The sequence below is a fragment of the Uloborus diversus genome, chromosome 2, assembly GCF_026930045.1.
Source record: "Uloborus diversus isolate 005 chromosome 2, Udiv.v.3.1, whole genome shotgun sequence".
NCBI lineage: Eukaryota > Metazoa > Arthropoda > Arachnida > Araneae > Uloboridae > Uloborus > Uloborus diversus.
The window spans coordinates 146608047-146635751 of record NC_072732.1 but is presented as its reverse complement, the minus strand read 5'-3'; the positions used below and the strand labels follow the sequence as shown (position 1 = coordinate 146635751).

The 27705-nt window shown below is 32.3% G+C and overlaps 2 protein-coding genes across 2 annotated transcripts; both read right to left on the bottom strand.

The window, feature by feature from the left end:
* Nucleotides 1-808: 808 nt before the first annotated feature.
* On the bottom strand, nt 809-23578 carry LOC129216589 (uncharacterized). Its single transcript, XM_054850804.1, has 2 exons — nt 23120-23578; nt 809-892 (listed from the first exon to the last, which is right to left on the bottom strand). The coding sequence occupies exons 1-2, from the start codon at nt 23576-23578 to the stop codon at nt 809-811; spliced, it is 543 nt and encodes a 180-aa protein (XP_054706779.1).
* Nucleotides 23579-23606: 28 nt separating this feature from the next.
* On the bottom strand, nt 23607-26561 carry LOC129216588 (uncharacterized). Its single transcript, XM_054850803.1, has 2 exons — nt 26489-26561; nt 23607-24712 (listed from the first exon to the last, which is right to left on the bottom strand). The coding sequence occupies exons 1-2, from the start codon at nt 26559-26561 to the stop codon at nt 23607-23609; spliced, it is 1179 nt and encodes a 392-aa protein (XP_054706778.1).
* Nucleotides 26562-27705: the final 1144 nt, after the last annotated feature.

Sequence of the window (27705 nt, the reverse complement as noted above, 5' to 3'; positions counted from 1 at the left end):
ATTTAAATGTTATTTTTTAAATTGCTGTTTACACGAAATAGAAAATTATATTTCTGGATACATTTTCAGTTAAATAAAACAATTACTATTCACGTAGGGGAATGAGGGGCAAAGTGAAACGGTGAAATATTTACCCTGCTCTTAGGGCCACCTATGTGGTCAAGTACATGCGGGGCAAAGTGGATGGGGCAAAGTGAAATAGTTTATTTTATTTACTCGCTCATTTATTAAGAAATCACTTACATATTCATTTATCAATTCATTGATTTACATTCCTCTATTTACAAGTTATTTGATTTTTTCATTCAATCACTTATTTTCTTATTCATTCACTCTTTTACTTGATCAATTAACTAATTCTATTTTCAGTTTATTGTTACGAAATCTTTTCATTTTCTCATTAACTTTTTAATTTACTGATTCATTTGATCAAAAATATTTTCTATAATTGAAAAGAAAATATTTCATTAGAAAAATATTTCATTTTTAAATTTACTGCCAAAAAAAAAAAAAAAAATACTGTTTCAATTTAAGTTTTGATTCAAAATAGAACGTTCTTTCTTTATGTTTTTCAAAATTCTTTCTGCAATTTCATAATAAATTTCCAATTTGTTCTTTTGAAAACGCTCATCTTAACCATTTCACTTTGCCCCACACTCCCCTACATCTGCATTTTAAACCTATTGTGTGTCTTATACGGTAAAATTAACTTCACACCCTTAACGGCGTTTTAATAGTCTACATTTCAGCCTTTTTTGATCAACAAAGAAACCTGATGTTTAAACAAGTGAACGCCCCATAGCCAAAACTAAAACAGCATTGCAAGAAAATACTGAGCAACTCGTAAAGGCTTCCATAACCAGCAGCTTTGATCTTCCATAAGCTCTTCAGACTGAAAAAGCCATAACAGAGCTAAAAGCAAAAATCCATGTAAAAATAATGCGAAATTGTAGTCTTTTAGTTGTACACTCTGGTAGCTGCACCCAGCTGTACCAGCGTACTAGAGTCGCTATATAGACAGGCCGACGCATCAGCTTTAAGTTTAGCCATTTTGGATCAGATTTTTCATTGTTGCACTGCTAGGGTTACCACAGCAGTGGATTTTTATTAAATAATGAAATCGCTCGCAGTGAACTATCAACAAACGCGATTACTCGCCAGAAAAGACAACCACTCAAACCCGCGCTCCGATCCAAAAAGGCTGATCTTAAGCTGATGCGCCGGCTCATATATATAGGGGCCTTACAGCGTACCATGCTTGCGAAAATCTCGCTGAGGAATATATTTAACTATAGGGTCAGGTGGGGTACAATGGGTATAAAATAGCCTACTTTTGGATTTTGACTCGACTATTTTTGTCAAAATATTTTGTTTCTATTTTTTTTTTTTGTTTTATGTATACATTACATATGTTGAGAGTAGAATCAAATGATTTTCACACATAATTTGATACAAATTTATTTTTCAGAGGAGTGTTTATGACTATATGTTTTTATACCCATTTTACCCCACGCAGGTGAAAATGGGTAGCCTGTGGGGTAAAATGGGTATTGAAGTCTAAGAAGTGATAAAAAAGCATACTATTTGTTCAATACAGTGTGACAATATAGACTTAAGAATCAGTTAACAAAATTTTACAATTTAATTAAAAAAAAATAGTACAAACAGTAAATTTGACAAAATATTAATGAGGTTTCTTTCAATGCATGATATCCATACTTGTCATTCTTTAAAAAAAGCAATGGCCTCTATTGTTAAATTGTGGCTCATTATATTTTTTATTATTTGATGTTTTTCAATGAAATTCATGTCGTCTACATCAGGAAAAAAATATCCCCAATCTCGGATTTTTTAAAAATATTTCATCTCATAATGCTTCCCTCAACACCATATATTTGGCAATAAATTCTTTCTTGCTTGTTTCCTCTAAGTATAATATTTATACCCAGGCACCTGTGGTTAAACACTGCTTCACAAGCATATTTTTAGCAGTTTCTATTCCAGATACTTCCTCTGAATGGAAACTTTTTTTATCCACTATTTTTATTTTCTTGTTTTTTAATTCATTATTTTTTTTCACTTTCAACTCTTAGCCTTCCTGAAAGCTCTTTGTCAATACTTCCTGTATTTGTCAGCATACATTTAAGTTGTTTTAAATAACTCATGCAGGTAGTTGTCAATTCTGCAGCTCTTGTTGAAATTGCAGAAAATACTGCACTTTTCAAATCTTTATAAGGTGACGAAATCGTGCTTTGTGACGTATAATTTTTGGATCGAAACGAGGATGAGTTCTTGAGAATTTAAAGGTACATTAGAGAAATTGTTAGCATCTGATTGCAATCAAATACAAATGTGACGACCAGCAACAGGCTGGGCCCAGCATATTCTGAGAAAATTGTTGTTTTGTGCGCAAGTGCACAAAAACTCTAAAATGAATATACCGCTGGCTTCTTATTATTTGTTATGATGGAGCGAAGTTTATTTTATAAAATCATGGCATTGCATACTTTTATGTTTCAATCATTTTAAATTAATCACAAATGAATTAATATTCATTTAAAGGAAAATATGCTGTTGTATCTTTTAAAACAACTTGCTGGAATGATGAGCCTAACCATATACCCATTTTACACCATTTTCAAAATATGAGATTAAAAATAAAAAATAAAAATATTTTTCTAAAAATATGAGATTAAAAATAGGAAAAAAAATTTTTTTCTTCCCTGTAAGTTGAAGCAGCAGCAAAAATGTCCAACTAAAGATATTATGACACATTAATAAAAATTTCTCAAAAATCAGGAGTTGGAGATAGAAGTTTAAGCACACAGCATGCGGCTTGAATTTATCTATTTCAATTTAAAGTGTTACCTCTCACTAAAAAATAATCTATTGGAAAAATATATTTTGTGAAATAGAATACAGAACAGCCAATTATAATGTCCCACTCAAAAAAATGCAAATTTAATTTAAAATAATTTGTTTTTAAAACCATATATTTTGACTATCCATTTTACCCCACTACCCATTTTACCCCACCTGACCCTAGTTCTTGAGATAGACTATGCTCTTGCATAATGTGTTTTTTTTCTGCAGTTTTGTTATGGTTATTTTAAGCTGGCGAGGCTGAACTGGAGTTTTGTTATGGTTATTTCAAGCTGGCTAGGATAAATTGCAGTTTTATTATTTCCATTTCAAGCTTGCGAGGCTAAACTGCAGTTGCTGGATGTTCAAACGAGCTGATTGGTTTTTCTCGAAAACATGGGGATAACATTTGTCAGGGATGACACACTGTATTTATTTTATATGTAAAAAAAGTGTTTCTAACACCTTTTTAGCATGAACGAACTAATCAATAAAATGTTGTTTTTAATGAAGGATCCTAGTTTAGTTGAATAGGGAGCGTTAACCTGAATTGGAAAGTTGTTATTTATAAACTTCTATCATATGAGGCAGTGAGAAGCAAAGGAATGTAATAGACAAAATTAAAACTTGGAGATAACCAGTACAAATATTAGGGAAGTAAGAGATAGTACTAGTAATCTTTGTAGGAGCTGTTGTACAAAATGATTCTGAAAAAAAAATAAATGAAAGCCTACCCAAGATGTTACCTTTAAACGGGTTTTACTCAAAAACCTGAAAATATCAACTTACATTCCTTTGCTTTTCAATGCCTCATATGTCTTACCAAGTACAGTTGGCTCTATGTTTAACCACTTTTAAGGGAAAACAAAAGATCGTCCTTAAGTAGAAAGCGTCCTTAAATAGAATGCTTTTAAAACAATAGTGGACCATCTGGAATCGTGAAAAGCTGTCTTTAAATAGAGAAAGTCGATAAATAGAGCGTCGTTAAACAGAGAGCTAACTGTATATATAATAATGAAAAACAACTTGCGGTTTTTAATTAAATGAGCAATTCATTCGCTGAAGTTTTATTAATGAACCATGCACTTTCTGTACAACAATTCCTGAATTGGTTTACACAACAAACAATAACTTCTTGAGGACACAGTTTTGTTAACTTACTTTAGTAAACTGTAATTACTTGCCCTTTTTGACATCTGAAAGAGCACTGAATTTCGCTTAAAAATGTTCCCTTTATGATTTTAGTAGTTTTTTTTTTTTTTTTTTAATATTCGTTTGCCTTTCAACAAAACAAAACAATTATCAAATTATAAGAAAAATATGACTCTCATATCGATGAAAAGATACCGCTTTTTTCAAAATGAAAGCAACAAACATATAACAATGCCAATAATAATAATAATAATAATAATAATAATTTGATACAACAAAAAACTATTAGAATTGCCTTTTAATTCGTCTACATTATGAATATTATTAATAACCACAAAAATAAGCGCCAAAACATTGAATGAGGGTAAATAATCGAAACGGAGAGATAAAAGCATGGTTAACAATGCCGGATTTCCGATTTTAACATACGGAAAAATACTGGAACGCAAATGTATTATCGTAACAGAATCACTCCAGTGTTATACAAGAAAAGGTACCAGCACAATGCCAAGCATTTTATCGTTACCTATTGCATTTTTCAGTTTTAACGAATATCCCGTCACTTCTATTTTGATTGCTGTTGAAAAGACCTCTTGGCTTTAATATTCTGAAATCGCCATAAACGGACGGGAAATTTTGTTGAATAGTTTATTAAATTTTTCGTATTCATTCGAAGTACTTAAAGAATGTTTAAATGGGCAGAATAGCTATTGTATTAGTGTATTAACTCTATATATTATAACAGCAAATATATTTTTTTTCGGCGTGTAAACATACAGTTTAACAATGATAACTAGACTTGGGGATAAGGTTAACTACAATGGATGATACACTCGTTAGATTTACACTCATTTACTAGAACTTCCATAAGTAAACTTCCACATGCTATTCTAGTTAGCATTTTTTTTTTTTTTTTTTTTTTTTTTTGATTCTTTCACAATGACCATTTCTTAGATATTTGCACAGTAGTTTTTTTTTTTTTTTGTCAGTCCATTATTTCTTTCAGAATATAGTTCTCGTAGAAAACATTTTTTTTTTTTTTTTGTTCTCTGAGGACAAGATCTCTAAAGCTTGTTGAGTTGGTGTATTCTAATAGCTTGGAAAAGGTTGAAGGATAAATGATCCAAAAGATTCCCCTAGAGAATCAAGACACTTCAAATTTTTTCAAGCACGTTTGAGCAGAACTTTTCTTTTTAACATAGTTTAATAATATGGATCTCTATCCATTTTCAAAAATTATGGATTATTCCTCGTAAGGTACGAGAATCGTAACTACATATGCAAATCTTACCAAAAACCATTTACTGGAATTGATTTTTATAACACGAATAGTTAATTTGCTTTAATCACGATACAAAAATCTATGTAATACTTAAATCTAAACAGCCTCAGTAAATTGACATCCGCTAAGCTCGACATGCTTTCGTGTCGGATAATCGAGGTTTGACCGTAGTATAATCATCACTAGTAGTGCGACATCGATGATATTAATACATCAATCCAAAAAACATCATTATTCTGAAACATCGAACTTTTAAATGTATATTCCTGTATCATGACGCAAAAACTGCTATTTGCTCCTTCTCTTCATGTTTTTATTCCACTGCGATACTACATTCATATTTTTTTCAATTGAGAAATCCTTAGCATTGTAAAACTGATAAAAGAACTGATGGAAGTTCTATCCTGCTAAAAAGATTTTTCCCACTGATTCGTTTTCGTACTCAAAAATCGCAGTCGCTGGGGAAAAAAGCAATTTGTTTGTTATATGACTCTCAAGAATCGGAGACATCGTAGTGAAGCTACAAAGCAAAATCCCTTATTATGTCTTAATTTATAACTTCAAACTTACAACTTAACTATTACCTGACTCCTTCACGAAATACCATAGCTACGAAAGTATTTACAAACTAATAGGGGAAACCATGGTGTAAAGTGGCTATCCCGGGCAAAGCGAATATTGCCTATAACTCCCAAATTGTTCGTTGGTCGGCAACCGCGTTGTCATAGCAAAAATCTGTTGTCGCTCAGTGTGCGGCAAACACGTCTGGACGAGTTCGCGTCGTGCTGCGCCAGTGAACGGACAGAGTATGTTTTTGAGAAAATAATATTAATTTGTAGAGGTTAGTGTTTTGTTTATAACTTTAATACTATTTGTGACAGGTCCTTTTTTATGAGTAGGATTTTATGCATGATGATGTAGATTTGAACTATCCGTAGACGACGAGTTTAGACGCTCTGAATTTTTAGTAAATTGGGATAACCTCAAAAATGTACCTGAAGGGCAAAGCGGATTGGGCAAAGTGGATACCATGTTCACTTTGCCCGGTCATGACAAGTCACTTTATCCGAACCTGGAAGTTCTTCAATTTTGTGATCTGAAGATAATGCTACCATTGAAGACAGTCCTTATACACCCATGGTGTCTGAAACCTCTCCTGGGAGGAGGAGACTCCCCTGGGGTCCAAGACAATGATGCTTCCGCCGCTTCATCCAAATCTGTATATTCTAAGAACTACTGTAGTCTTTCAGTTTTACGAGCTATTCCTCAGCCTGATAAACCAATAACAACAAGCTACAAAGATCTACACTCCTGACAAGAGCTCCAGTAAAGGAAGATCAGAAGCAAAAATTTTAAAAAGCAAGAAAGATTGTCATGAAGTCACTAGATGATGTTTCAACTAAAGCTTCTCAGAAGACTATTAAAATGACTGCTACCAAAAAGACTGTATATCAAATATCTCTACCACAATACATAAAACTGAAAACTAGAATCTAAAGATAGAAGGAAAGAAATTTGAAGATGTAAGGTGTATTTTGTGTGGTGAAATGTACACTGAAAAAGATGATCCGCCAACAAAAAACTGTACACAATGTCGTATTTGTACTCAGTGGTATCAGGAAAAGTGTTCAGCATTCGAAATTGGTGATGAAGTTTGTTTATGACAACTGCAATGACTCGTAATGTAGCAGAAAAATGTTTTTTTTATTTTTTATTTTTAATATGATCCTATAATTTTGGATGTTGATTTTATTTTTAAGATTAATTTCTTTATTTGTAATAACTACAAATATTAGCATAGTAGCAAAAAAAAATGTTTTTTAATATGTTCTTTTAATTTTCAAAGCTTATTTCATTTTTAAGTTCACTTTCTTTGTTTGTAACAACTACAATAATTAGCATTGCAGTAAAAAAAAAGTTTTTTTAATTTGTTCCTTTACCATTTAACGGTTATTTTATTTTTAATGTTTAGTTTTATGACAAATAATGTTGTTCACTTTGCCCTAGTACTGAATCCACTTTACCCGGGGTGTCGAGCAAAGTGGATATTCATGACATTGTTGAAAACTGGCCTTATATCTAAACGTTTAATATTAAGGAATACCGATATGGCATTACGTAAGTTCATTAAATGAAGAGTGATTATAAATATTTATTTCAATTTCCACAGTTATAATTAAAAGACAATAAGCAAGGAAAACTTAAGGTATTCACGTTGCCCGAGTTTCCCCTACCTGGAAAGTTTGCAAACAGGCTCAGATCATATTGGGCTTGGTACGTTAAAAGTAACTTATTTTTCTGTACTCTGTACTTTCCACCAGATTAAGACTATCTACTAAAAGTTATTTGCTTTTCTTGCAAGACAAACTGTGCTACTTCACAATAAAGGCTGAGGCGTAATGAACAGCTGTACTGAAAAGTTTGGGGGAATTTTAAGTCAATGACTAAAAATCAAAATGCCACTGGTAACTATGAACGTGATGAAAATGATAATTTGTTTTACTAGTTTGTGATAATATTAGCTACTGTGCTATTTAAAGCTCGTTTCAGTTTTCATTAGGATTTTATGCTAAAAAAAGTTTAAACTAATTTGTATTTGTTACATTTCGAGGTAAGCATTTGCGTCATTTGGAAGTCCCTTTCAGAGTCGGGTGGGCATACCATGTGAGCCATATATGGATCGCTAGCATTAAGTTGTCGACCTCTGGTTTTGACTTGTAAACGAATTAGTGAATATATGTGTAGAGTAAAGTTAGTTTTCCAACTCATATAAATAAGTCACTGTATACTAGCTTGGGAAATAAATGCATCGGGTTGTTGGGACGGTCGAGTTATACAAATTGTCGATTTATCGAAGTTATACTAAACTTTGCGAAACATAACCATTAGTTATGACTCTTAACCTATATTGTTCCTTTTGAGAATGTTAATTAAGTTTAAGAAAATAGTTTTAGCCCTTAGCCACTTTTAATATACAGTGAAGCACCGTTTATACGTTTTTGAAGGGACTATATGAAAAAAGCGTACAGACGAAAAAACATACGGTAGGTATATGTTAATGTGCATTAGACTTTGCAGGGACCAATTTTAAAAACGTATAGGGGAGACCGGGGCAAGATGACGAGCCGGGCAAGATGACGAATGTCTTAATTTTTGTGTTTTCCACTAGGAAATAGCATCAACTGGACACTACTGGCTCTCCTATCGGCTGTTCGTTCAGCAATAGTATAAAGACGCTGAAATTATCATATTTGTGTTAGTTCTGAAGCTCTGATTGTTTACCGCTGCTAAGTTATAACTTTTATGCATGTGTAAATAAGCTCTGCTAAAAATACAGGAATGATGGACTGTTTCTCTTTAGTGTTTATGAGTAATTTAGTTTATATACTGCCTATTACCATGAATAAACATCAGTTAATCGCCTTCCTTTGTGGCAATGAAGACGAATCCTTTCAAACAGGCAGTCCGGGGCATGATGACGGGCCGAAACACGGGGCAAGATGACAATACTTCTTCTTTACAAGTCCTGCTTGTAAAGAGGAATATTGCAACCCTAGAACAGAAGAATGGTTCTAATGCTGCAGTGCCAAGAGTGCTGTCGTGGGGAATGTTCTAACTATGAACATGGCATTTTTATTTGTGACTATTGTTAGCTGCACAATTAAACACTTCAACATTACTTTGCAATTCCTTACGCTTAATTTGATGCTTTTCTAAGATGTAAAAGCACAGTAAAAATTTGTTAAAATAGGTAATATATTCAAAAAACAAACTGTGTTCAACCTTTTTCAGTGTTGTCATCTTGCCCCGTGGCCAAAGTCATCTTGCCCCACTTCTGGGGCAAGATGACGATTTGCTAAGGTTATGAAAAAATAAAAGTGTCCTTCATTTATTTCGTTTGAAAAATTAAATGGTACTATATTTAACACTACAAAGGACCGCTCTAACAGCTCATGTAAAGGGCATTTTATTATCCTTAAAAATAAATTAATAAACAACAAAAATTGTTAGCATAGTCATCTTGCCCCGGTCTCCCCTAATTGATAAAAACGTATAAAAGAGAAACGTATAAACGGTGCTTCACTGTAATTACCCCTAGCCTCTCATTCTCAAAGCTGGTTTCGGGAATGTTCCCGTAAACCAATTTTGATTTTGGGCACGTTATTCAGCATAGACTACGAACACGAACACAGTTAACAGAGATCCTGTCATGGTTTTACCCACGTTTAAACGTATATTGCTTGGAATAAATGGCAGGCCAGACATCAGGAATATTTGTGAAATATTTCCGGAGAAGTAATGCATCAAGCATTGTTTGCACTGGGAGAATGAACAATGCGTATCATTTATTTCAGTTATGTGTTAGAAAAAGCTTTTATTATTGCTTTGGCAGCTATATGAATTACAAACTATTGCAAAAAAATGCTGCTTTTCTTGTTAAAATAATCACTTTTTCACTAACTTTTGCTATTTATTATCTGAATTACAAACAGTTATTTCTCTAGTTAAGTTTTCATTAGTACATTTTATGTTGGAGGCAAATTAGCACTGATCCACAAATAGGTTTTGAAACGGCCTTTTTCATGACTTTGTTTGAGTTAAAACTTAGAATAGCATTAGACATACACATGAGAGGTTAATTTAATGCGTTTGCGGAGGGGCTAAAAGTACAGAAGTCATTTTGAGTGTCAAAACATAATATACTTTGTTTTAAATAAAAACTGTCTGACTTTTTTTTAATTCAAAATTTTGCTAGCATCTATGGTATACGATAAGTAATTTCTTTCAAAAAAAAGGCTTAGTGCACACACAAAACATCATCATAAAATATTTATCAAAGCAAAATTATGAGGCGGGAAGTAGTTTTATTAATCTCTTTGAAAAAATATCGCATTATAAAGATAAGATTAACACCTTTTATGCGTCCTTAAATAAAATAAACTTCAAAAATATCTAAGCCAAACCCCATATTTTCTTTGTCTTTTAAACGAACAAAGTTTAATCTTTTCTTGGCAATTAATTAATAATTACTATTATGCAACTCCACCCTACTTAAACATTCCCCTGCGATTTTCTATCGCTACGGACGTCAAATGATATTTCAAGCTCGCAGGGCGTTTCGCCTTAATTAAACTTAGATTGTGTATGCGAAAGTGCTCATTGCGTGAAAGTGAAATTGATTCATATCTTCTGAAAGTTTTCTGAAAAATGGGTTGTTGAGGTGCCAGATTGTATTTGACGGATTATTTTCTGCTAGTACTAATCACATTATTTTTCTGAGATATATCGCTAATTGTAAGATTCTTCGTAACTTCTTACTAAGCATAGTTATTATTTATAATTCAGTTTCTAATGTATCATTATAATGTTTATTTAATACTAGAAAATCGCCCAACAAGTTATGATGGGTGAAACTTGCTTCTACATTTGAACGAAGCAATTACCTGTTTTTTGATATTTTGACTGTTGAAATTTTAACCCTAACTCCAGTGGATTAACCCTAAACTCCAGTAGATAGCGTTCATTGTTAACCACTTTTTCATTATTTCATCCTCCTAAAATTACAGTATTACCAGTAAACAGTCTGTACATTTAACTGCAACTAGCCATTTGTCTATATTTATTTACATCTTTGTCAATCACATATGCGGCAATGAGAAGCAAAGGGATGTAAGAAGACATTTTCAAGTTTTAAGTAAAATGCGTGTAAAGATAACATCCTAGTTAGACATACATTGATTTTTTTCCAAATCATGTTGTATAGCAGCACTTACCGAGGCTACTAGCACTATCTCTTGCCCCAAGGTCCCCTACTATTTGTACTAGTTATCTCCAAACTTTTAATTTTGTGACTGACATCCCTTTAATTCTCACTGCCTTATATATGTTCTGCTAAAACTACATACATAAATGATACTTGTCGTAAAGTTTTCAAACATCACTATTAAAGATTGCAATACCGGTATACCGGTATACCGAATACTGGTGTTTCGAGCAATTTTGCAATTTCGAAATACCGGTACACTGTAAAAAAATCCGTAAAATTTACGGTTTTTTACCGGCAGCTGAGTTGGTTGTGCAAAACGTAAAAGTTGCGGAGAATACCCGTCAACGTAACGGTCTTTTACCATACAAGGACAAATTTACGGTTTTAAACCGTTCATAGCTGAAGCGTAGAACGGGGAAAAACCGTTTTGTCAACGAAGCGGATTTAAACCGTCAAATCTACGGGAAAAACCAGTTGAAATTACGGGTATTTTTTAGTGTATTGCTGAGGTAAAATACCGGTATTTTCGGTACTTGCTGAAAATAATAATTAGTTTCAATTAAAGAATGTTCAATTTAACTTAATAAATATCTACTTATATTTTTTATAGTGGACATTTCTCTTTCCAAGCTACAGATCCAAACCCAATCTAACGATGTACAAATTTGGCTTCAAAAGCACAAACTAATAGAATAACATTAAACCAAAGTAGCAAAAAATTGCAAAATTACACTGTCATAACTAGATGGTGAGATGAATCGCATTTTCCTGCTCTTTTGTGCACCATGATTTTATTTTTTTCATTTCCCTGATCACTAACATTCCCTATTGTGAAATATAATTTCGAGTGTAATTTTAAATGCATTTTTCCAATGTCTTATGAACAATTTAATCGAACCATCAATTGTAGTGATACTTTATGATTTCATTTTTCATTATTTGTCTTAACTGTACTAAATTTTGAGAAAAACCCTTTTTTTTATTTAGCATAACAAATGATAATTTGTTGTCACCAGCATTGGTTTGGTGTCTTGTCTCACTATTTGGCTTTATATTTGGCAAAATAATATTTAGAAATTATAAAAAAAAAAGTGCCTTAAAAGTTGCTTAAGTGTAAGTATAATCAACTGAAACATCTTTTCAGTTACTTACATAATTATAAATACAAAGAATTTTTAAACGAAAGCAAAAACGGATTAGAGAAACTAACAAGATCAGATTTAGTCAAGTTTACTGTGGATTTCAAAATAAAGAGTTAATAAAATGCAAACACAAACCTTACCTGATCAAGAGAAAATGGTGTTAATAATCAAATATTGAGTATATTTAGTACCGTCTCTTGGTAAAAAAATTACAATTAGCTATATAAATTGAAAATAATAATAATAATATTACACACAATACAAAAGAAACACACACAAAAAAGGATTTATCTAAAAATAACACGCAAGAGACCAAATTACTTGAAAATGAAGTATTTGACAATTAGAGGAAGAGGAGGTATAACACGCACTGTTAACAGTACTATCGACCTACATGAATTCTGAAAGAGTATTTTTAACTGTAGGAAAGTTCAGCACTAAAATGAGTTCCACACTTAGAGATAATTCAATAGATGCACTATGTTTTTTACTATTATTAAATTTTTGTTATGACATTTGTTTCTTCATTTTGTATTTGTCCACAATACGTTTTCATAAAAAATAAAATTTTTGTAAAAAATTGGGAAATGTGGCAGCGAAACGAAATGTTTGGAAGCATCTTTTGAGAAATTTCAAATACCGGTATTAATACCGGTATTCCGCCATCAAGTTTTAAAAATACCGAATACCGGTATTGCGTTTGTGGTCCGGTATTGCATTCCCTAATCACCATCGTTTCTTGATCGGCTGTTCTTTTAATAGAAAACAACAAAATCATTGCCTCACTTTTTAAAGAAATAAATATAACAAAGCAATATGCATTTTCGAGCCTCGAAAATATAAAATGTGATCTAGGCACACATTCCGATTCTTTTTTTTTTTTTTTAATACTTAAAAAGCAGGATTAACCAGCAAATAAATATACATCTTTGCTGAAAAAAAAGACTTACAAAATACCAAAACAAAGCAAAATATTGTAAGACAAAAACCTTAATAATACCTAAAAATAATAATTACAATGGACGCAATGGTATCTAATTGAAATAATTGCTAAAAATGAGTCTAAATTTTTGAAAAACATTCATATTTTCAATTAAGCTTTAAAAAAATGTATTGTAAAATTTCAGCCTTACTTTTTTGGTGATGCTTGCATTGTATCGGTTAATTATATACGGGAAAAAATAATTTGCATTAAAGAATTATTACTAGTTAATTTTAAGTACTGAACAAAGCCTAAAATCAATACTTTTAATTAACGAAATTCTTTCGTTTATATTTAGTTTGCAGAAGCTTTTTTGTCATATTTAATAGCAAAATGGTTTAATGCACTTTTTATGTAGAGAATAGTTTTAACGTATCCTTTTGTTTGATGTTACTTCATAAAAAATATATATTATATTGAAAATCTTACCACAATGCAAGTTAGCATTAATCCTAATGGAAACTGTTGTTTACATTCATTAACCAACGAATCTAGTTTTAAAAATTAAACACGTTTTGAGCTTAAAAGTACAGTAATAATAATTTGCTTTTAAAGTCTATCTTACCGTAATGCATTAGTGTTGGTGTTATTTTTTTACTGTGTTTGCAATTTTTTGAGTTTTTTTCTCATTTGAGTAAAATCTTACGCAACGTATTTTCTTCTAAGCTTTACATTGTGACTAACTTGTAAAAGCTGTGTTATGATGAAACAATCTTAAATATTTAAAATTCTTTCAAATTAATGTGACTTCTTATTTTTAAATATATGTTTTAGCGTTCTGAACATCGAATGCAACCAGTTGCAGGTTTTGCAGCTCAAAATAAAGGTAGCAGTTGCTTTAATCTTTTGAAAAGCTTAGAGAACAGCATGATTATCAAATTAATTACTTCTCAAGTTTTGCTCCTTTTTCACTGTTGTTGCACTACAAGAAAATCTACGAATTCATCCCTTGTATGAATGAGAATAAAATATAATGTATGTGTTGCCTGCCCCGGTAACGTGGTGAGCACTAAAAGCATGAAAATTGTTATACAGATGCAATTTTTGCCAGCGCTGTGCACCTCATTGCCAGAGTTCTGATGAGTTAAATCAATTTTATTTCATGGAATTTTGTGATACTTACACTTTTTCTCCAATACATCATGAAATAATAACTGCATTACTATTATCTTGTATAAAGCAGAACGCAATTTAATTGCTGTCTAGTTGCTAAAAGTCAGTGACAATGAAATCCCTCCTAAATTTCAGTTTGAAATCAGAAAAGTGCACTTTGGGTTGAGTTATAGACGTTATTTACCGGTGCAATAATGTTGAAATAAGCAAAGATTGTCACTCTAACGGAGATAGACATATAAATATAGAGATCGACAGGCACAAAAATACATAAAAGTTGATAGACACAATGCTCAATTTATTTGACTGGATTTGACATTTTTGCTCATATTTTTGCATTTTATTTCCTGAACTAAACATTTTTGCTTTTAACTGTGATGTATTCAAATACAAGGAACCATTAAGTATATTAGATAGAGGTAATCCTTTTCTAAAAAAATAATTGTACTTGAGAAAAAAAAAATGCGTTGTACGTGTTGCGGGAGTGACCGCACTGTCACGCCTGCAACAAGTACAAACCATACGTATTTAAACCAAAGAAACCGTTTAAAAAACAAATACTTCATTCTATGATACATACTGATTTTTTATATTCTAATATGTATTACAGTGAAAATTTCAGGTCTATAATTTCAGGAGTAAAGTAATAATGTATGCACAAAAATGCATCATTTGTGTAAAAAGTTAACGAAAATGTAAAGCGTGTTTTCTTTAAATTAATATAAAATACATAGATAAATGGATACATAGTTAGGAAAAAAGATGTGTATAATAATAATACTAAATAAGAGTAAGTAATATTAATAACAACAGTGTAAAAATTATATAACAGTTCAGGAGCAGAACAACCAACTATAAAGCTGTTTTATTTCGATGGGTTCAAGCTATAGTGAAATAGTTATGTTTTCTTTATTATACTGAAAAGCAACCTTTTTACTTCCTTTTATAGAAAAGGAAGTATTGTATTCGCAAAAAAAAAATTCACCCCAAAATCGGCCTTAATTTCCATTTTGCTCACCCACAAATGAATATTGAGTTTTTTTTTTCAACCCGACCACACGTGGATATGTGTCTAGGAACTTACAGACACCCGAAATATCCATTTTGACGATCCCCGAGTTAATTACAACGAGTTTTCCCGTGCCGTCTGTATGTATGTATGTATGTGTGTATGTATGTCTCATAACTCAAGAACGGAATGTCCTAGAAAGTTGAAATTTGGTACATAGACTCCTAGTGGGGTCTAGTTGTGCTCCTTCCTTTTTGGTTGCATTCGTATGCTTCAAAGGGGTCTTTTGCCCCTTTTTGGGGGGAAATCATTGTTACATTCGATGTAAACTCATGTGGTGTTATAACTTAGCAGACAATTGGTGATATATCGCCAGTCTTTTGGTCGCCAAGTTTTGTCGCCAACTTGGCGACAAATTTGGTGATTTTTTTATTATTATTTTTTAAAATCTGGTTTTAATTTGGCCACTTTTGGTGATATTTAGTTAGTAAACCTATTGAATCATAATAAAACTGCCAATACTGAGAAAATGACATTAAATTGGAGTAAAAGGAAGTCATGTGATGCACAAATCAGCTCGGTTTTTCTAGAATATTGTTCACAGTAGAGTGGAACCTGTATAAGTTGACCACTTGCGGTGTACTACTTTAGTGGTCAACTTGCAGAGGTTGATTTATATGTTAATAGCTAATTCCGTATCTGGAAAAAGCGGTCAATTTACAAGGGTGGACAACTTCACAGGTTTTACTGTATGTACACGTGACTTTTCAAAAGTTTTACTTCGTTGGAGTATCCAAACAGAAAATAAAGTGACGTTGTTTAACTATTTTGCTTGTATTATTGTACTCTCTCCTCCCTTATGTACACTATATCACCAAATGTATTGGGTTAGTAAGTTTAAAGCTCATATTTGAATGAATTTTCATTACTTAAATTCTATGTTTCATGATCCAGAAACTTTTAAATAAAATATGTATTTTTGAAAGAAATGCTTATATCTTCGTGAATATAAGGGATAACTTCACATTTCATTCACATTCACTTTTCATGTTTCGTAAATTTATTTCAGAAATTTATAGCTAATTTGCAACTATTTACGATGAAGGATGATAAAAAAAAACCTTTTGTTGTTTCTCCAATTTATTGCTGGTCCGATTACTTATTCTTTATCGGAAAATTATAGCTGGAGTATTACTTTTTATGTGGCTAAAAATACAAAACAAATAGTATTTTATTTCCTTATAAATACTGAAAAATGTGAATTTTCGAAAGTGTCCTAATACTTTTGTTCAAATAATATATGAAACAGAAATGATATTAATTTTTCTAAAAATTGAAGCAAATATTAAACTCAAATACAAAACAAATTTAACAAATAAATCTAAACTATTGATTTGCAATTTTGTTCATACATTTCTGATCTTAATAAGATCTGACATGTAATCCTAATAACTTTTGATAGACAGATGCCAAAAATTCTATGTGATTCAGGGTTAAATTTATGGAAACCGTATTCACATGGGTAGATAGTAGATCATACATTACGTCGTTTATAAAAGATTTTATCTTGCATTATTCAACAGGCCATATCAATCGTTCAACCGTCTGAAAATAATGGAAATCATTTCTAAGAGGAGCAGCATTTCAAAAGCTTCAAATTATAAGCAGAAATTTTGATGACACGTAAATGATTTTGTATTTCATTGAATCTCCACCTATTCAATATTGGCTTGAATAGTACTCTAAAGTCGTCATTCCTGTGTTCCGCTACTACAAAGTACTTCATTAAAATAAATATGTTTATAAATTCTTAAGTTTTTCACACATGTAAAAACGTTTTAGTATTTGCTATTTTAAACAACTTTGCAGCAAATCGTTACATATTTTTCCTTTGCTTTATTATGCATTTATGCTTTTAATGCAAAAACTATTATGCTTTATTTTACAGTCAATGGTGATTAAGTTTTCATGAACTAAATCGAAGTTTGTGGTATTAAACTGTACCTGAAGGTTTTACTTTATTTGTTCACTGTAAGAAATTCTTATAATTTAATTTATCATAAACACCAGTATTAATGTTAAAATAGAGGATTATGGTCCATAGCATTTCAAAGGTGTCCATGCATAGACATAAAATGCGGAAAAAACAAAAGAAAGCCAGCATACGTTTTGTAAGCATTCTAGAAGAACGTATTTAGTTTTTAAAATTATGCATTTTAGTAAGTCATTAACAAACTTCATTTACGTATTGTGCTGATTGCACAAATGCAAATCATTTTTTTTTTTTTTTTTTGCGTTCTTTTTTCGAAGAAAATGCTCTTCTTTTGCTGTCAGGACACCTTCAAACCAGAAATATGGTCTTAGCTTTTCGCGAGGCAAGATTTTAACCAAGTAAAATATAAAGAACAAGCATCTTTTGTGATGTAATTTCTACAAAATATTTTTAGTGTCCTTCATTAACTCTGGCTTTTAATCCGACTAGTTAATGTTCTTCTTTAAGGAATATCTTGTTCCAACACGATGATTTTTTTTTCCTTTTGGACACACATGTAGGTTTTATTTAAAACACACGCACACACACACACACACACACACACACACACACACACACACACACACACACACACGCACGCGCACAACTGCAATGGATCATTGAAAACATTCTACGAATTAGGCAACCGTTGCCAATATAACGCAGTTAAACGTAGATGGTTATTGTTTAACGATAAAATTCAGGTGTAACGGAAAAGCAATAGTTTAAGTTAAAATCCAAGCGAATTATTAAAACTCTTCTAATACCGGAAAATCGCTCGTTAAAGGGGTGAAAATCGCTTTACATTCAAACGAAGCAATTGCCTCTTTGGTGATATTTTGATTGTAGTTGAAATTTTAACTCTAACTCCAGTGGATAGCGTCAATTGTTGACCACTTTTTCGTGTTTCCATTCTTCTAAAATGAGTCTTACCAGTAAAACAGTTGAGTTACCGGATCCAGTTCCGCCTTGTGACAATAAAATATTTCTCTGCATGCCAAAAATTACCAAAAAATATTATCAGACTATCATGCTGTGGCGCGAGTTTCATATGCTGGTGACGTCAGGAGCGTTACTCGATCAGTAAATTCCCTATTATATATATGAGGATATAGGAATGGCATAAAACAAATTAGTTCTGGCATGAGTGAACCTTGAACATGTAGCTAAAAAAGTCATACATTTCTGGTGTACTGCAAAAAATAATATTATGTTCTGCTACAAATAAAGCAATTGCAACGTTACAAGTTCAAAAAATGCATTTATATTCAATCTGACATTATTTATTAAAACATATTAATAACACAAAATCTATTCTGGAAACAACACGCAAGAGAAACAGCTTACCTTAATTCTAAATTATCTTATTAAAATAAACCAACATTTATGTATCGCTGGTAATAAACAGTTTAAGTTAGAATATTCTATTTTGAAGTGAATTACAAATACATATTTTATCTTATAAAAGCATGAGACCTTAAGCTGCTGCATTTATATTAGTGCAAAATGTACTTAGAATAAATATTGCGATGTAAAACATTTGTGAAAATCTTCTTCGACTGTGAATGAAACAAAAGGCAGAATTCAGTGCAGTGTTCGTTCAGAAACTACTAAACGGTTGTTCGAAGTTGGGCACAAATTAAGTATTACAAAGAAAATGCCGGTCATTGTTTTTTATAGAACATTTTTACTATTTTTCAACTTTGCATTAAACTGCACACTTTTGTACAAAACCTAAATCAAAAGTACATGTCATGCATTTCTAAAAGATACGTAATCTGAAATATATTCGGATTTTATATTCCTGAAACGAATTGCATGTAATTTAAACTTTTTCTGTTTTTCTTACTCCATATCGATATTCAGCAAATAAATTCAAATGCAAAATTGCAAAGATAGTATGTAAATAATTTTGCTATTTTGTGTAATGAATACAAGAAGTTCCGTCTAGAACTAAACGAGCCTACTTTCCCATACACACATACTACTTTCTAGGAATTGATCAATATTCTCAAAAATAGCTAAAATCGCAAACGCTTTCAAACATATTTTTTAAATATTTTAAGCTGATTTCATTGGAATAAAATATTCCTCACTCATCTAAAAAAAAAGAAAAAAGCAGCACCTTTTAAACAAAGCAGCTAATACACTTTTTTCCATTAAAAAATTCTTTAACAGCTTTCAAAACGAAAAAATAATAATTAAAATAAATACATCATATTAAAAAAAAATCGTTTCTTTTTCCCCTGTTGACAAATATAACTTTTTAAATGAATTAATGCACTTACCAAAATAAATAAAAACAATAAAATGTGAACTTAAAGAAATAATTTTCATTGTCAAAAAAAAAGTCTGCGCATATCTTTATGTGGAAACATGAATGACTTCGAGTTTATTCGTCGAAAGCTGAATACCTAAATTAAACATTAGCGTGAAAATAAAAACAAGTCATATCAACAATAATTATTTCACAGTTAAAACCACAGCTGCGGAGTCAGAGTCAGAGTCAATCTCATTTTGGGATAAAGGAGTCGGAGTCGAATTTCCAAGAATCGGAATCAGTCATTTGTCCTCCGTGTGAAAATTTTTGCCGAAGCTACGAAGTCAGAGTCGAAGTCCGATTAATTGTCGGGCACAGGAGTCGGAGTCAGGTGCCCTTAAATTCTTGGAATCGGAGTCAGTTTGAGTTTGGAGGAGTTTGGCGTCAAGTGCTATTTCTAACAAAATTTGTTTGAAGTAAATCCGCCTTCAAGTACGGAATCTACGTTGACTTTCAGTTTCGCCGCAGGCGCTAATGTTAAGGGATTTGAACTGTTCAAAATTGAACGGAAAATTGTTCAAATCAAGTTTTTCATCAATTTTTTTTCCTACAAAGCTTGTTTGAAGCAAATTCGCCTCACAGTTCGGAATTGCCTTAAATTTCCCCGTAGACGCTAATGTTAAAATTTTTTGAATTGTTCAAAACTGAACAAAAAATATTTCAAATCAAAAAGTTCATTCAAAATTATTCATTCAAAAGTTATTAGGGGGCGGGGGGCAGACAGAGAGACTGACAGACATTTTTCCTTATCTCAATACCCTACTTTCCAATTTTTAAATTTTCGATATTTATTTAATTTTTTTTTTCTATTTTTGACTTTTTTTTTTGTTTTTCGTGATATTTTTAATATGCATTAAGCCTACTTTTATGCTTTTTTCTTCTCTCTCTGACTTTTACTGGGAATGTAGTCTAAAAAAGGGTGACGAAGAGAGTTTCCTTCTATTCAAATAAAACGCATTTTCCTAAACTAAAAGCAGATAAAGAGTTTCAGTCATCTGCAGAGATGAAGTTGATCTGATTAAATAGTTGTTCTTTTTCTATTCTTTGTGCTAAAATGCAACCTAAAAAGCATACAATATTAATGAAAGAGAACAGTTTTAAGTATTTTGTGTAAATTACAAAGACGCATCTATCAAAGTAATGGTAACTTAGACGAAGCATAAAGAATAAGAGCTTCTCATTAACCCGGGAAAACGCGCGCTTCCGTTAAAATGCACGGCGGTCATTGAATGACCCCAAATCAAAACCCCCAGTCTTACGCTAATAAAAACGTCATTGCTCGACTTGCTTACCGTTCAAACAATAACGACTTAAAATTTTAGACATTAAAATTGAATTTTAGACTTAAGATTTATAAATGAGCTTTACAGTGCACTTATAGTGAAATCATTTCTCTTTTTTTTCTTCTTTAAATCAAGTTCAGACACACAGTATACAAAAACGCTTTATGTAAGTTTTGCAAACTTTATAAAAACTTTAATGCTGTTACTGTTATTTTTGATGCAGAAACTTGAAGGATTAGTGTTAAAAATGTTTCATTTTTTATTAAAAGTAAAAAAAAAAAACGAAAAAATCGCTACATTCAAGTCAATTTCGTCTCTTTACTCCGCTTTATATCATGTTTTACAATAAAAAAATTAGAGTTGTTTATTTTATTTGAAGAATGTCCATCCTTTTTCAACTTTGCATCATATTTTCTGAAATTTTCTTGATCAAAGAATGTCTCTTCTAAAAAATCTTAAGCTGCATTTTCTTCATTGATGAAACAATTACTTGATTCAATTTAAGCAAAAAGTGTTTGAAAACGACTTATTACTTTCTCGTATCGTATTGGCATAGTTATTTACATGAAAAAAACGTCGATGTTGATGGGATATAAACAAAAAAACCGTATTGGCCATTCGAAATAGTTGCTCTGTGAAACAAACGGCAGGACGCGCGGGGTCATTTTATGATCCAAGGAACTGACTTAACGTGTTTTAGTGGAGCACAAGTGCCCGAAATCCGTTCAAACTGCCACCAAAACGTAGATGGGAGGTCCAAACCTAGTTACTGATAAGAAAACAATAAACTGGTGGCTTTTTTTTTTTTTTTTTGGAAATTACTATTTCGACGATTCTCGAAAAAAAGTCCCGTGCGTAACGCTAATTTTTTTATTTTTTTCAGCTAACCAAAGCCTTCAAAAAAAAAATTCTGTTATGGAATAATACATGCTTTAATACACCATCAAAGCATAACAGTTAATCCCATATTTAGTTAAGAGTTACTTAAATAAAATAAAAAAAACTTAGCATTACGCACGGGACATTTTTTCGAGAATTGCCCATTTGCAGTATGCTTGGGGTTAAAAAATGACCCCCGCGCATCCTCCTGGGTTGAGTTTATTTGATTATCACAAATCCGGATCTCAAAAATCCAGACTTAAAAAAATTCGAGCGTTTATCATTTGGGTCATGATTGACGTCAGTTATAATAGACGTTCTCATGAACAAACAATACGGTTTTTTAGTCTACTGTAGTATTAATTTGCAAAGACAATTTGATTCTTAAATTATACATTCGTATTGCTTCAATTTTAAGTAGATCAAAGCAAAAAGTTAGCAACATATCAGCGGGAAAAAATATTTATGTTTTAAACAATTTTTTTTGCAAATCGTTTGTAATACAATTACTTTTAAAAGCTCTTGATTACAAGTGTGTTTAAAATTTAAAGCTATTCTTAAAACTATAAAATAACCCGTCATGGTATGATATGGGCACATTCCTTTTTGAGAGATTGGTCGTGAAATTTGACGTGTTCCAATAAATATCTGTACATAAAAGCCGGATTAACGTAAGTCCCATTTTCCACCACTTTTTAGGCCAGCGTAAAAACGTTTTTTAATGCATACCATAGTTTAATACTGTTTCAGGCTTTCACGGCCGGCGTCAATATGGGGAGATAACATTTCCAGCTTATTGGCCGTGGTCTAATTGAAGTAGAAATTCCAGACGTCTCGGCTTGCTTTGCTGCAGCCATCATCAGTGGTTTGAGGTGAGACTGATTCCAAGCTTCGGTGACTCCGGTATTTAAGCAAACTGCTGCTGGGCTGCTGGTCTTGATTGGATGGCGTTCTCAAGCCGCTGGTAGAATAAGGTTCCTGACTGGATGAGATTGAAGCCACTGAGTGATCCTGGTACCTGATTGGATGGGATTCACAAGCCGTGGTGGCTACCGGCTTCTGATTGGATGGGACCACAGTATGTTTTAGACTGTTGTGGCGAGCAAATCTAAGGGCAGGGTGCCATGTTTTTAGTAAATTGAAATTCTCCTTTTTTCTGTGGAAATTAAAGGGGTGTTTGAAAATTTCTATAGCTTCGCGATGAAGACGGGCAAAGTAATGAGATGTTGTAGCCAAGATTTCTGTGTCTTTAAATTTGATATTGTGGAATCCTTCTTGTTGGCTGTGTTCAGATACGGCTGACTTATCATAGTTTCCTAAACGGCAATGACGAACATGCTCAGAAAGGCGTGTCTTGATGTTCGTAGTTCCGACATAAACTGATCCACAGGAGCACGGAATTTTGTAAACTCCAGATGTGGAGAAAGGGTCACGGGGGTCCTTCACCGAGCGATAACAATTCCTAAGTTGAGTGGTGGGCTTGAAAATGGTCTTGATGTTGTGTTTTTCAAGGAGTTTTCCAATTCGGTCAGTAACTCTGTGTCGGTAGGCTAAGAAAACTTTCTCTAATGGTTCAGATGGGGTAGACTTCTGTTCGTTATTTTGGGACCTTCTGAGATGAAGGGCTCTTCTACTTTCTCCTCTAGTGAATCCATTGGCTCGAAATGCTAGCTCAAGGTGTTTCAGTTCCTCCTTCAAATGTGTCGTTTCGCAGACTCTTTCTGCTCGGTGCAAAAGGGTATTGATGACAGTCATTTTTTGCCTCGGGTGGTGGTTTCAGTACTTATGAAGGTAACGGTCTGTGTGTGTGGGCTTGCGGTACACTTGGTGGCCGAGCGTCCCGTCTTCCCTTTTTCGTCTCAAGAACGTCGAGGAAAGGCAGCTGATTATTTCTCTCCTTCTCCATGGTGAACTGAATTCTGGGAAGAATGCTATTCAAATGTTGAAGAAACAACTGCAGGTCTTCTTCTCCCTGGCTCCACACCGCAAAAGTGTCATCAACGTATCGGAACCAAATCTCGGGCTTCTTTGTGGTGGAGGCAAGGGCTTTCTGTTCGAAGAACTCCATGTAGAAATTAGCGATGACAGGGCTTAAGGGGTTTCCCATGGCAACTCCATCCCGTTGTTCGTAGAATTTTGTGTTCCACTGGAAATAAGTAGTCGTCAGGACGTTCTTGAAAAGGGCTGTGATGTCGGGAGGGAAAAGTGGAGTAATCAGCTGTAGTGCATCTACAACTGGGACTTTTGTGAAGAGTGAGACAATGTCGAAGCTTAGGAGCAAATCGGATGGCTGGAGAGAAATTAAATTTATTTTTTGAACGAAGTCACTGGAATCTTTAATGAAAGATGATGATAATCCAATAAATGGTTTCAGAAGACCCGCGATGTACTTGGAGACTTCATATGTCGGTGAACCAATGGCGCTTACAATGGGTCGAAGGGGAACTCCAGACTTGTGGAACTTCGGTAGTCCATAGAGTCTAGGAGGGAGAGCTTCTGATTTCTTTATGGTGCGTTGTATCTCGGGTGGGATTAACGAGTCCTTGATGAGTCTGTTTGTCTCTCGCAGAATTTTCGCAGTTGGATCTTTAGTTAGGGACCTGTAGATATCGGGGTCTAACAATTCTTGGATCTTGTCATGGTAGTCCTCGGTGTTAAGGACGGCGGTGACATTTCCTTCGTCAGCGGCTAAGATGACAATATCTTGATTGGACTTGAGCTGTTTCAAGGCACGTCTTTCTTGCGCTGGGATATTGCTCCTTGGTGTATTGGCTCGCTGTAAAAACCTCGATGCCTCTCGGCGGATGTCTTCTGACACGTCCTTTGGAAGCTTGTGGAGACCGGCTTCAATGTTGGCTACGATGTCTTCCACCGGAATATACTTGGGAACTACAGCAAAGTTGTCCCCTCTTTTTTTTAACACGGATATCTCGTATATACCATAGTTGGTAATGCATTCAAAAGTTGGGTCGTCATTGTGCGTAACACTGCTTTTGTTTTTTTTTTCAACAAAATTACATTATGGGTTAAAGCAGGAAAGGAATCACTTCATAAAACCATTAAATAAGAAACGCATCAAACTTTTAAATTTCAAAGGATTTCTATTTCAAAATTACAATCTTATATGAGTGGCTGTTTTGTGGACCTTATGTCCGACAGTCGGTGACGTCAGAGCGTTACTCGATCAGTGATTTTGGCCATTATATATGCGAATGTCAAACAGTGAATGGTAAGAATATTCATATTTATTTGAATCATGCGGAAAATAAAATACACGGCTGTTTTGCTACACATTTAAAAAAAAAATCTTCGAATGATATACTTTTTAAAAACTTTTTCACAATAAGCTTTCTTTTTTTTTGTATTTTTTAGAGACCATTGGTTCAAAAACAATTTGCATACTTATTGTATGTTTGACATAAATAGTTTTAATGTTTTACATACTTGTTCATATTTTCACAAGCGTAATATTACAGTGATTTTTTATATTGAATTTCGACATGAAATAACGATATGACAACTATTAAACACATCTCGGCTAAGTTAGTTGTTTTTTTTTTCACATTTATCATTCTCTCTTTTTTAAACATTGGTTTTTAAATAAACTATTGTTAAGTACTTTTGCGTACATTAGGAAGATGACAACGTTGAAACAAATAACACATTAATTTGCGTCTGATACAGACGCAAATAGATAATTACAACTAAATACATGATATGTAAACACATTTCTGGGAGTTTCACGTTACAGGAGTAATAAAAATTAAGACAATGAATCTGTTTTAATTATTTCTTAGGTTTTTTATTAACTAAGATACACATTTTTAAGAATTGTGTTTCTGAGGACTAACAACTTTTTTTATTGGCTTGTCGACAAATTATTTATCAATGAAAAGATAAGAACTAATCACAATAACATTGGTGAACATTAAAGAGTTTTTCTTCTTCTGTTTTTAGATGCATGCACTAATTTTTATTTACCACCGCGTAGAAGGTGCGGTTTAGCGGAACTTATGATCAGTGAAGAAAGTGTAACGTAATTTAATAAATTTATTATTTTTCTGTTTTATAATTATTAACTTTTTTTACTTTTCCAGGATATCTTCAATCACTTATCTTTAAATTAAAGAAAAAAAAGGAAAGTTTTAGAAAAAGTATAATCTCTTTTCGAACGCAAGAACTAGAATCCTCTTACTCTTTCTTATTCTCATTCTCTTACTTCAAATAATGTTAACACATTTACTGATATGTAATAGGCGTATTGCTTAATTTTTCTAATTACATTATTAATAATGAAACTTTAAAAAAATATTTATTCTTTAATGATTATGCTGAAAATGCATATTTACAACATACTTTGAAAATTTCAGTGCTAATAAAAACAAATGAACCACCAGAAATAAACAAGATTATAATTTTTTTTTCAAACAACCACATTAATTATATACAAAGATCAATTTTTTTTCTGATTTTCGGATTTACCATAATAGCTAATTAACAGTCAACTTTTTTATTAGCAAGTTTTGTACACTTGCAATAAAACTATTTTGTTATCAACTGAAGTAAGTATGGAATGAAAAAACTCAAGTTTGACTTAGAATGAATTCAGTAGGACAAAAACTAGAACTATGATAGTAAATTTCTATTCGTTGTTGAATTATTTACCTCTTTTGCTTTTGCTGTCAAAAATTGTTTTAATGACTACTCGTCCTTTCTGTGCATTAGAGCGTGTTGACATTGATAACTTAAATATACATAACTTTCAGTTTATAATTATTAGTTCAAGTGAAATAAAAAAAAAAATCTTTCAGAAAAAAAAATTCTGCCTTATTTGAAAATATTACTTAGCGTCTTCATTTTTTAAAATATATAAAAGTACCAACTTTGATCTTTTCTGAAGCAATATACTTAATGAAAAATGAAAATTCGATTTATATTCTTTCAATTTCCATTTTTTTTTTCATCGCTATATTGCTAAAGTGAGAAGATGAACCCGAAGGAAATTATGAATCTCTTTCTAGATTTTAAGAACTTTAATGTAGTTCCAACTCTTAAAAGTCATTATCAAATCTTTTAAAGGTATCTTCTTTGAAGAAATTGTAGATCAACTAAAAATCTTCCATTCTTCTTAGCTATTATGACTTATATCGTAAAGTATTAAGAGGATGCATTTTTAAAAATTATTTTCATAAGCACGAGAACATTTTTTGCAATCATTTTCTAAAAGTTCACTTTTGTGTGAATCACACATTACTGTTTTATTATTTAAAATGTAAAAGTAACGCAATCCCTATTTTACCTTTCTGTTGAAGCTTTTCATTTTTTTACTCCACAGTTGGGTGCAAATCTAACCCGGAAGCGTTGTAATGTTGTGATTAGGATTTGCGTAGCCTTCACAATACTGCCAGGTTAGGTTTGTCCCGGTTATAGATGGCAAATGACTGTTAATAACGAGGGCTATTACATCGTTGATTTAAAAAAATATATATAATACATATACAGGGTGTTCCGTTTTAACCAGCAAACCTCTATTTTAACTTCCGTTAGTCCTAGATACATACTTCCATTTGCAAAAATGTTCAAAATTAGATGCAGAGTAAATATATTTAAAATTTGAAGCAAAAACAAAAATGAGTCAAGAAATACAAAATTTAACTTTTCATACGGGCCCTAGGTCCCCTAACTTACACTTAGAGAAATAATCCCATTGAAAACTATTACTGACACAAAAGACTTGACATTTGTGCGACTTAAACTCAAGGAGATATTCCAGTTTAATGTTTTAAGGGACTATACAGAATATAAGATTAGAACTTATCGCCCTTTCGGAAGAATAAAAGGTTATTCAAAGTAAAAAAAAAGATGTATTCATACTTTTCATT

Excerpts from the sequence above, each read along its gene's own strand:
- LOC129216588 (XM_054850803.1), bottom strand. The coding sequence starts at position 26,561 with ATGTCAACACGCTCTAATGCACAGAAAGGACGAGTAGTCATTAAAACA. Across the intron at positions 24,713-26,488 it reads TGACAGCAAAAGCAAAAGAG|TTCCCAAGTATATTCCGGTG; the intron begins GTAAATAATTCA and ends ACTTTGCTGTAG.
- LOC129216589 (XM_054850804.1), bottom strand. The coding sequence starts at position 23,578 with ATGACTGTCATCAATACCCTTTTGCACCGAGCAGAAAGAGTCTGCGAA. Across the intron at positions 893-23,119 it reads GAAACTATGATAAGTCAGCC|TCTGAAGAGCTTATGGAAGA; the intron begins GTATCTGAACAC and ends TGGCTTTTTCAG.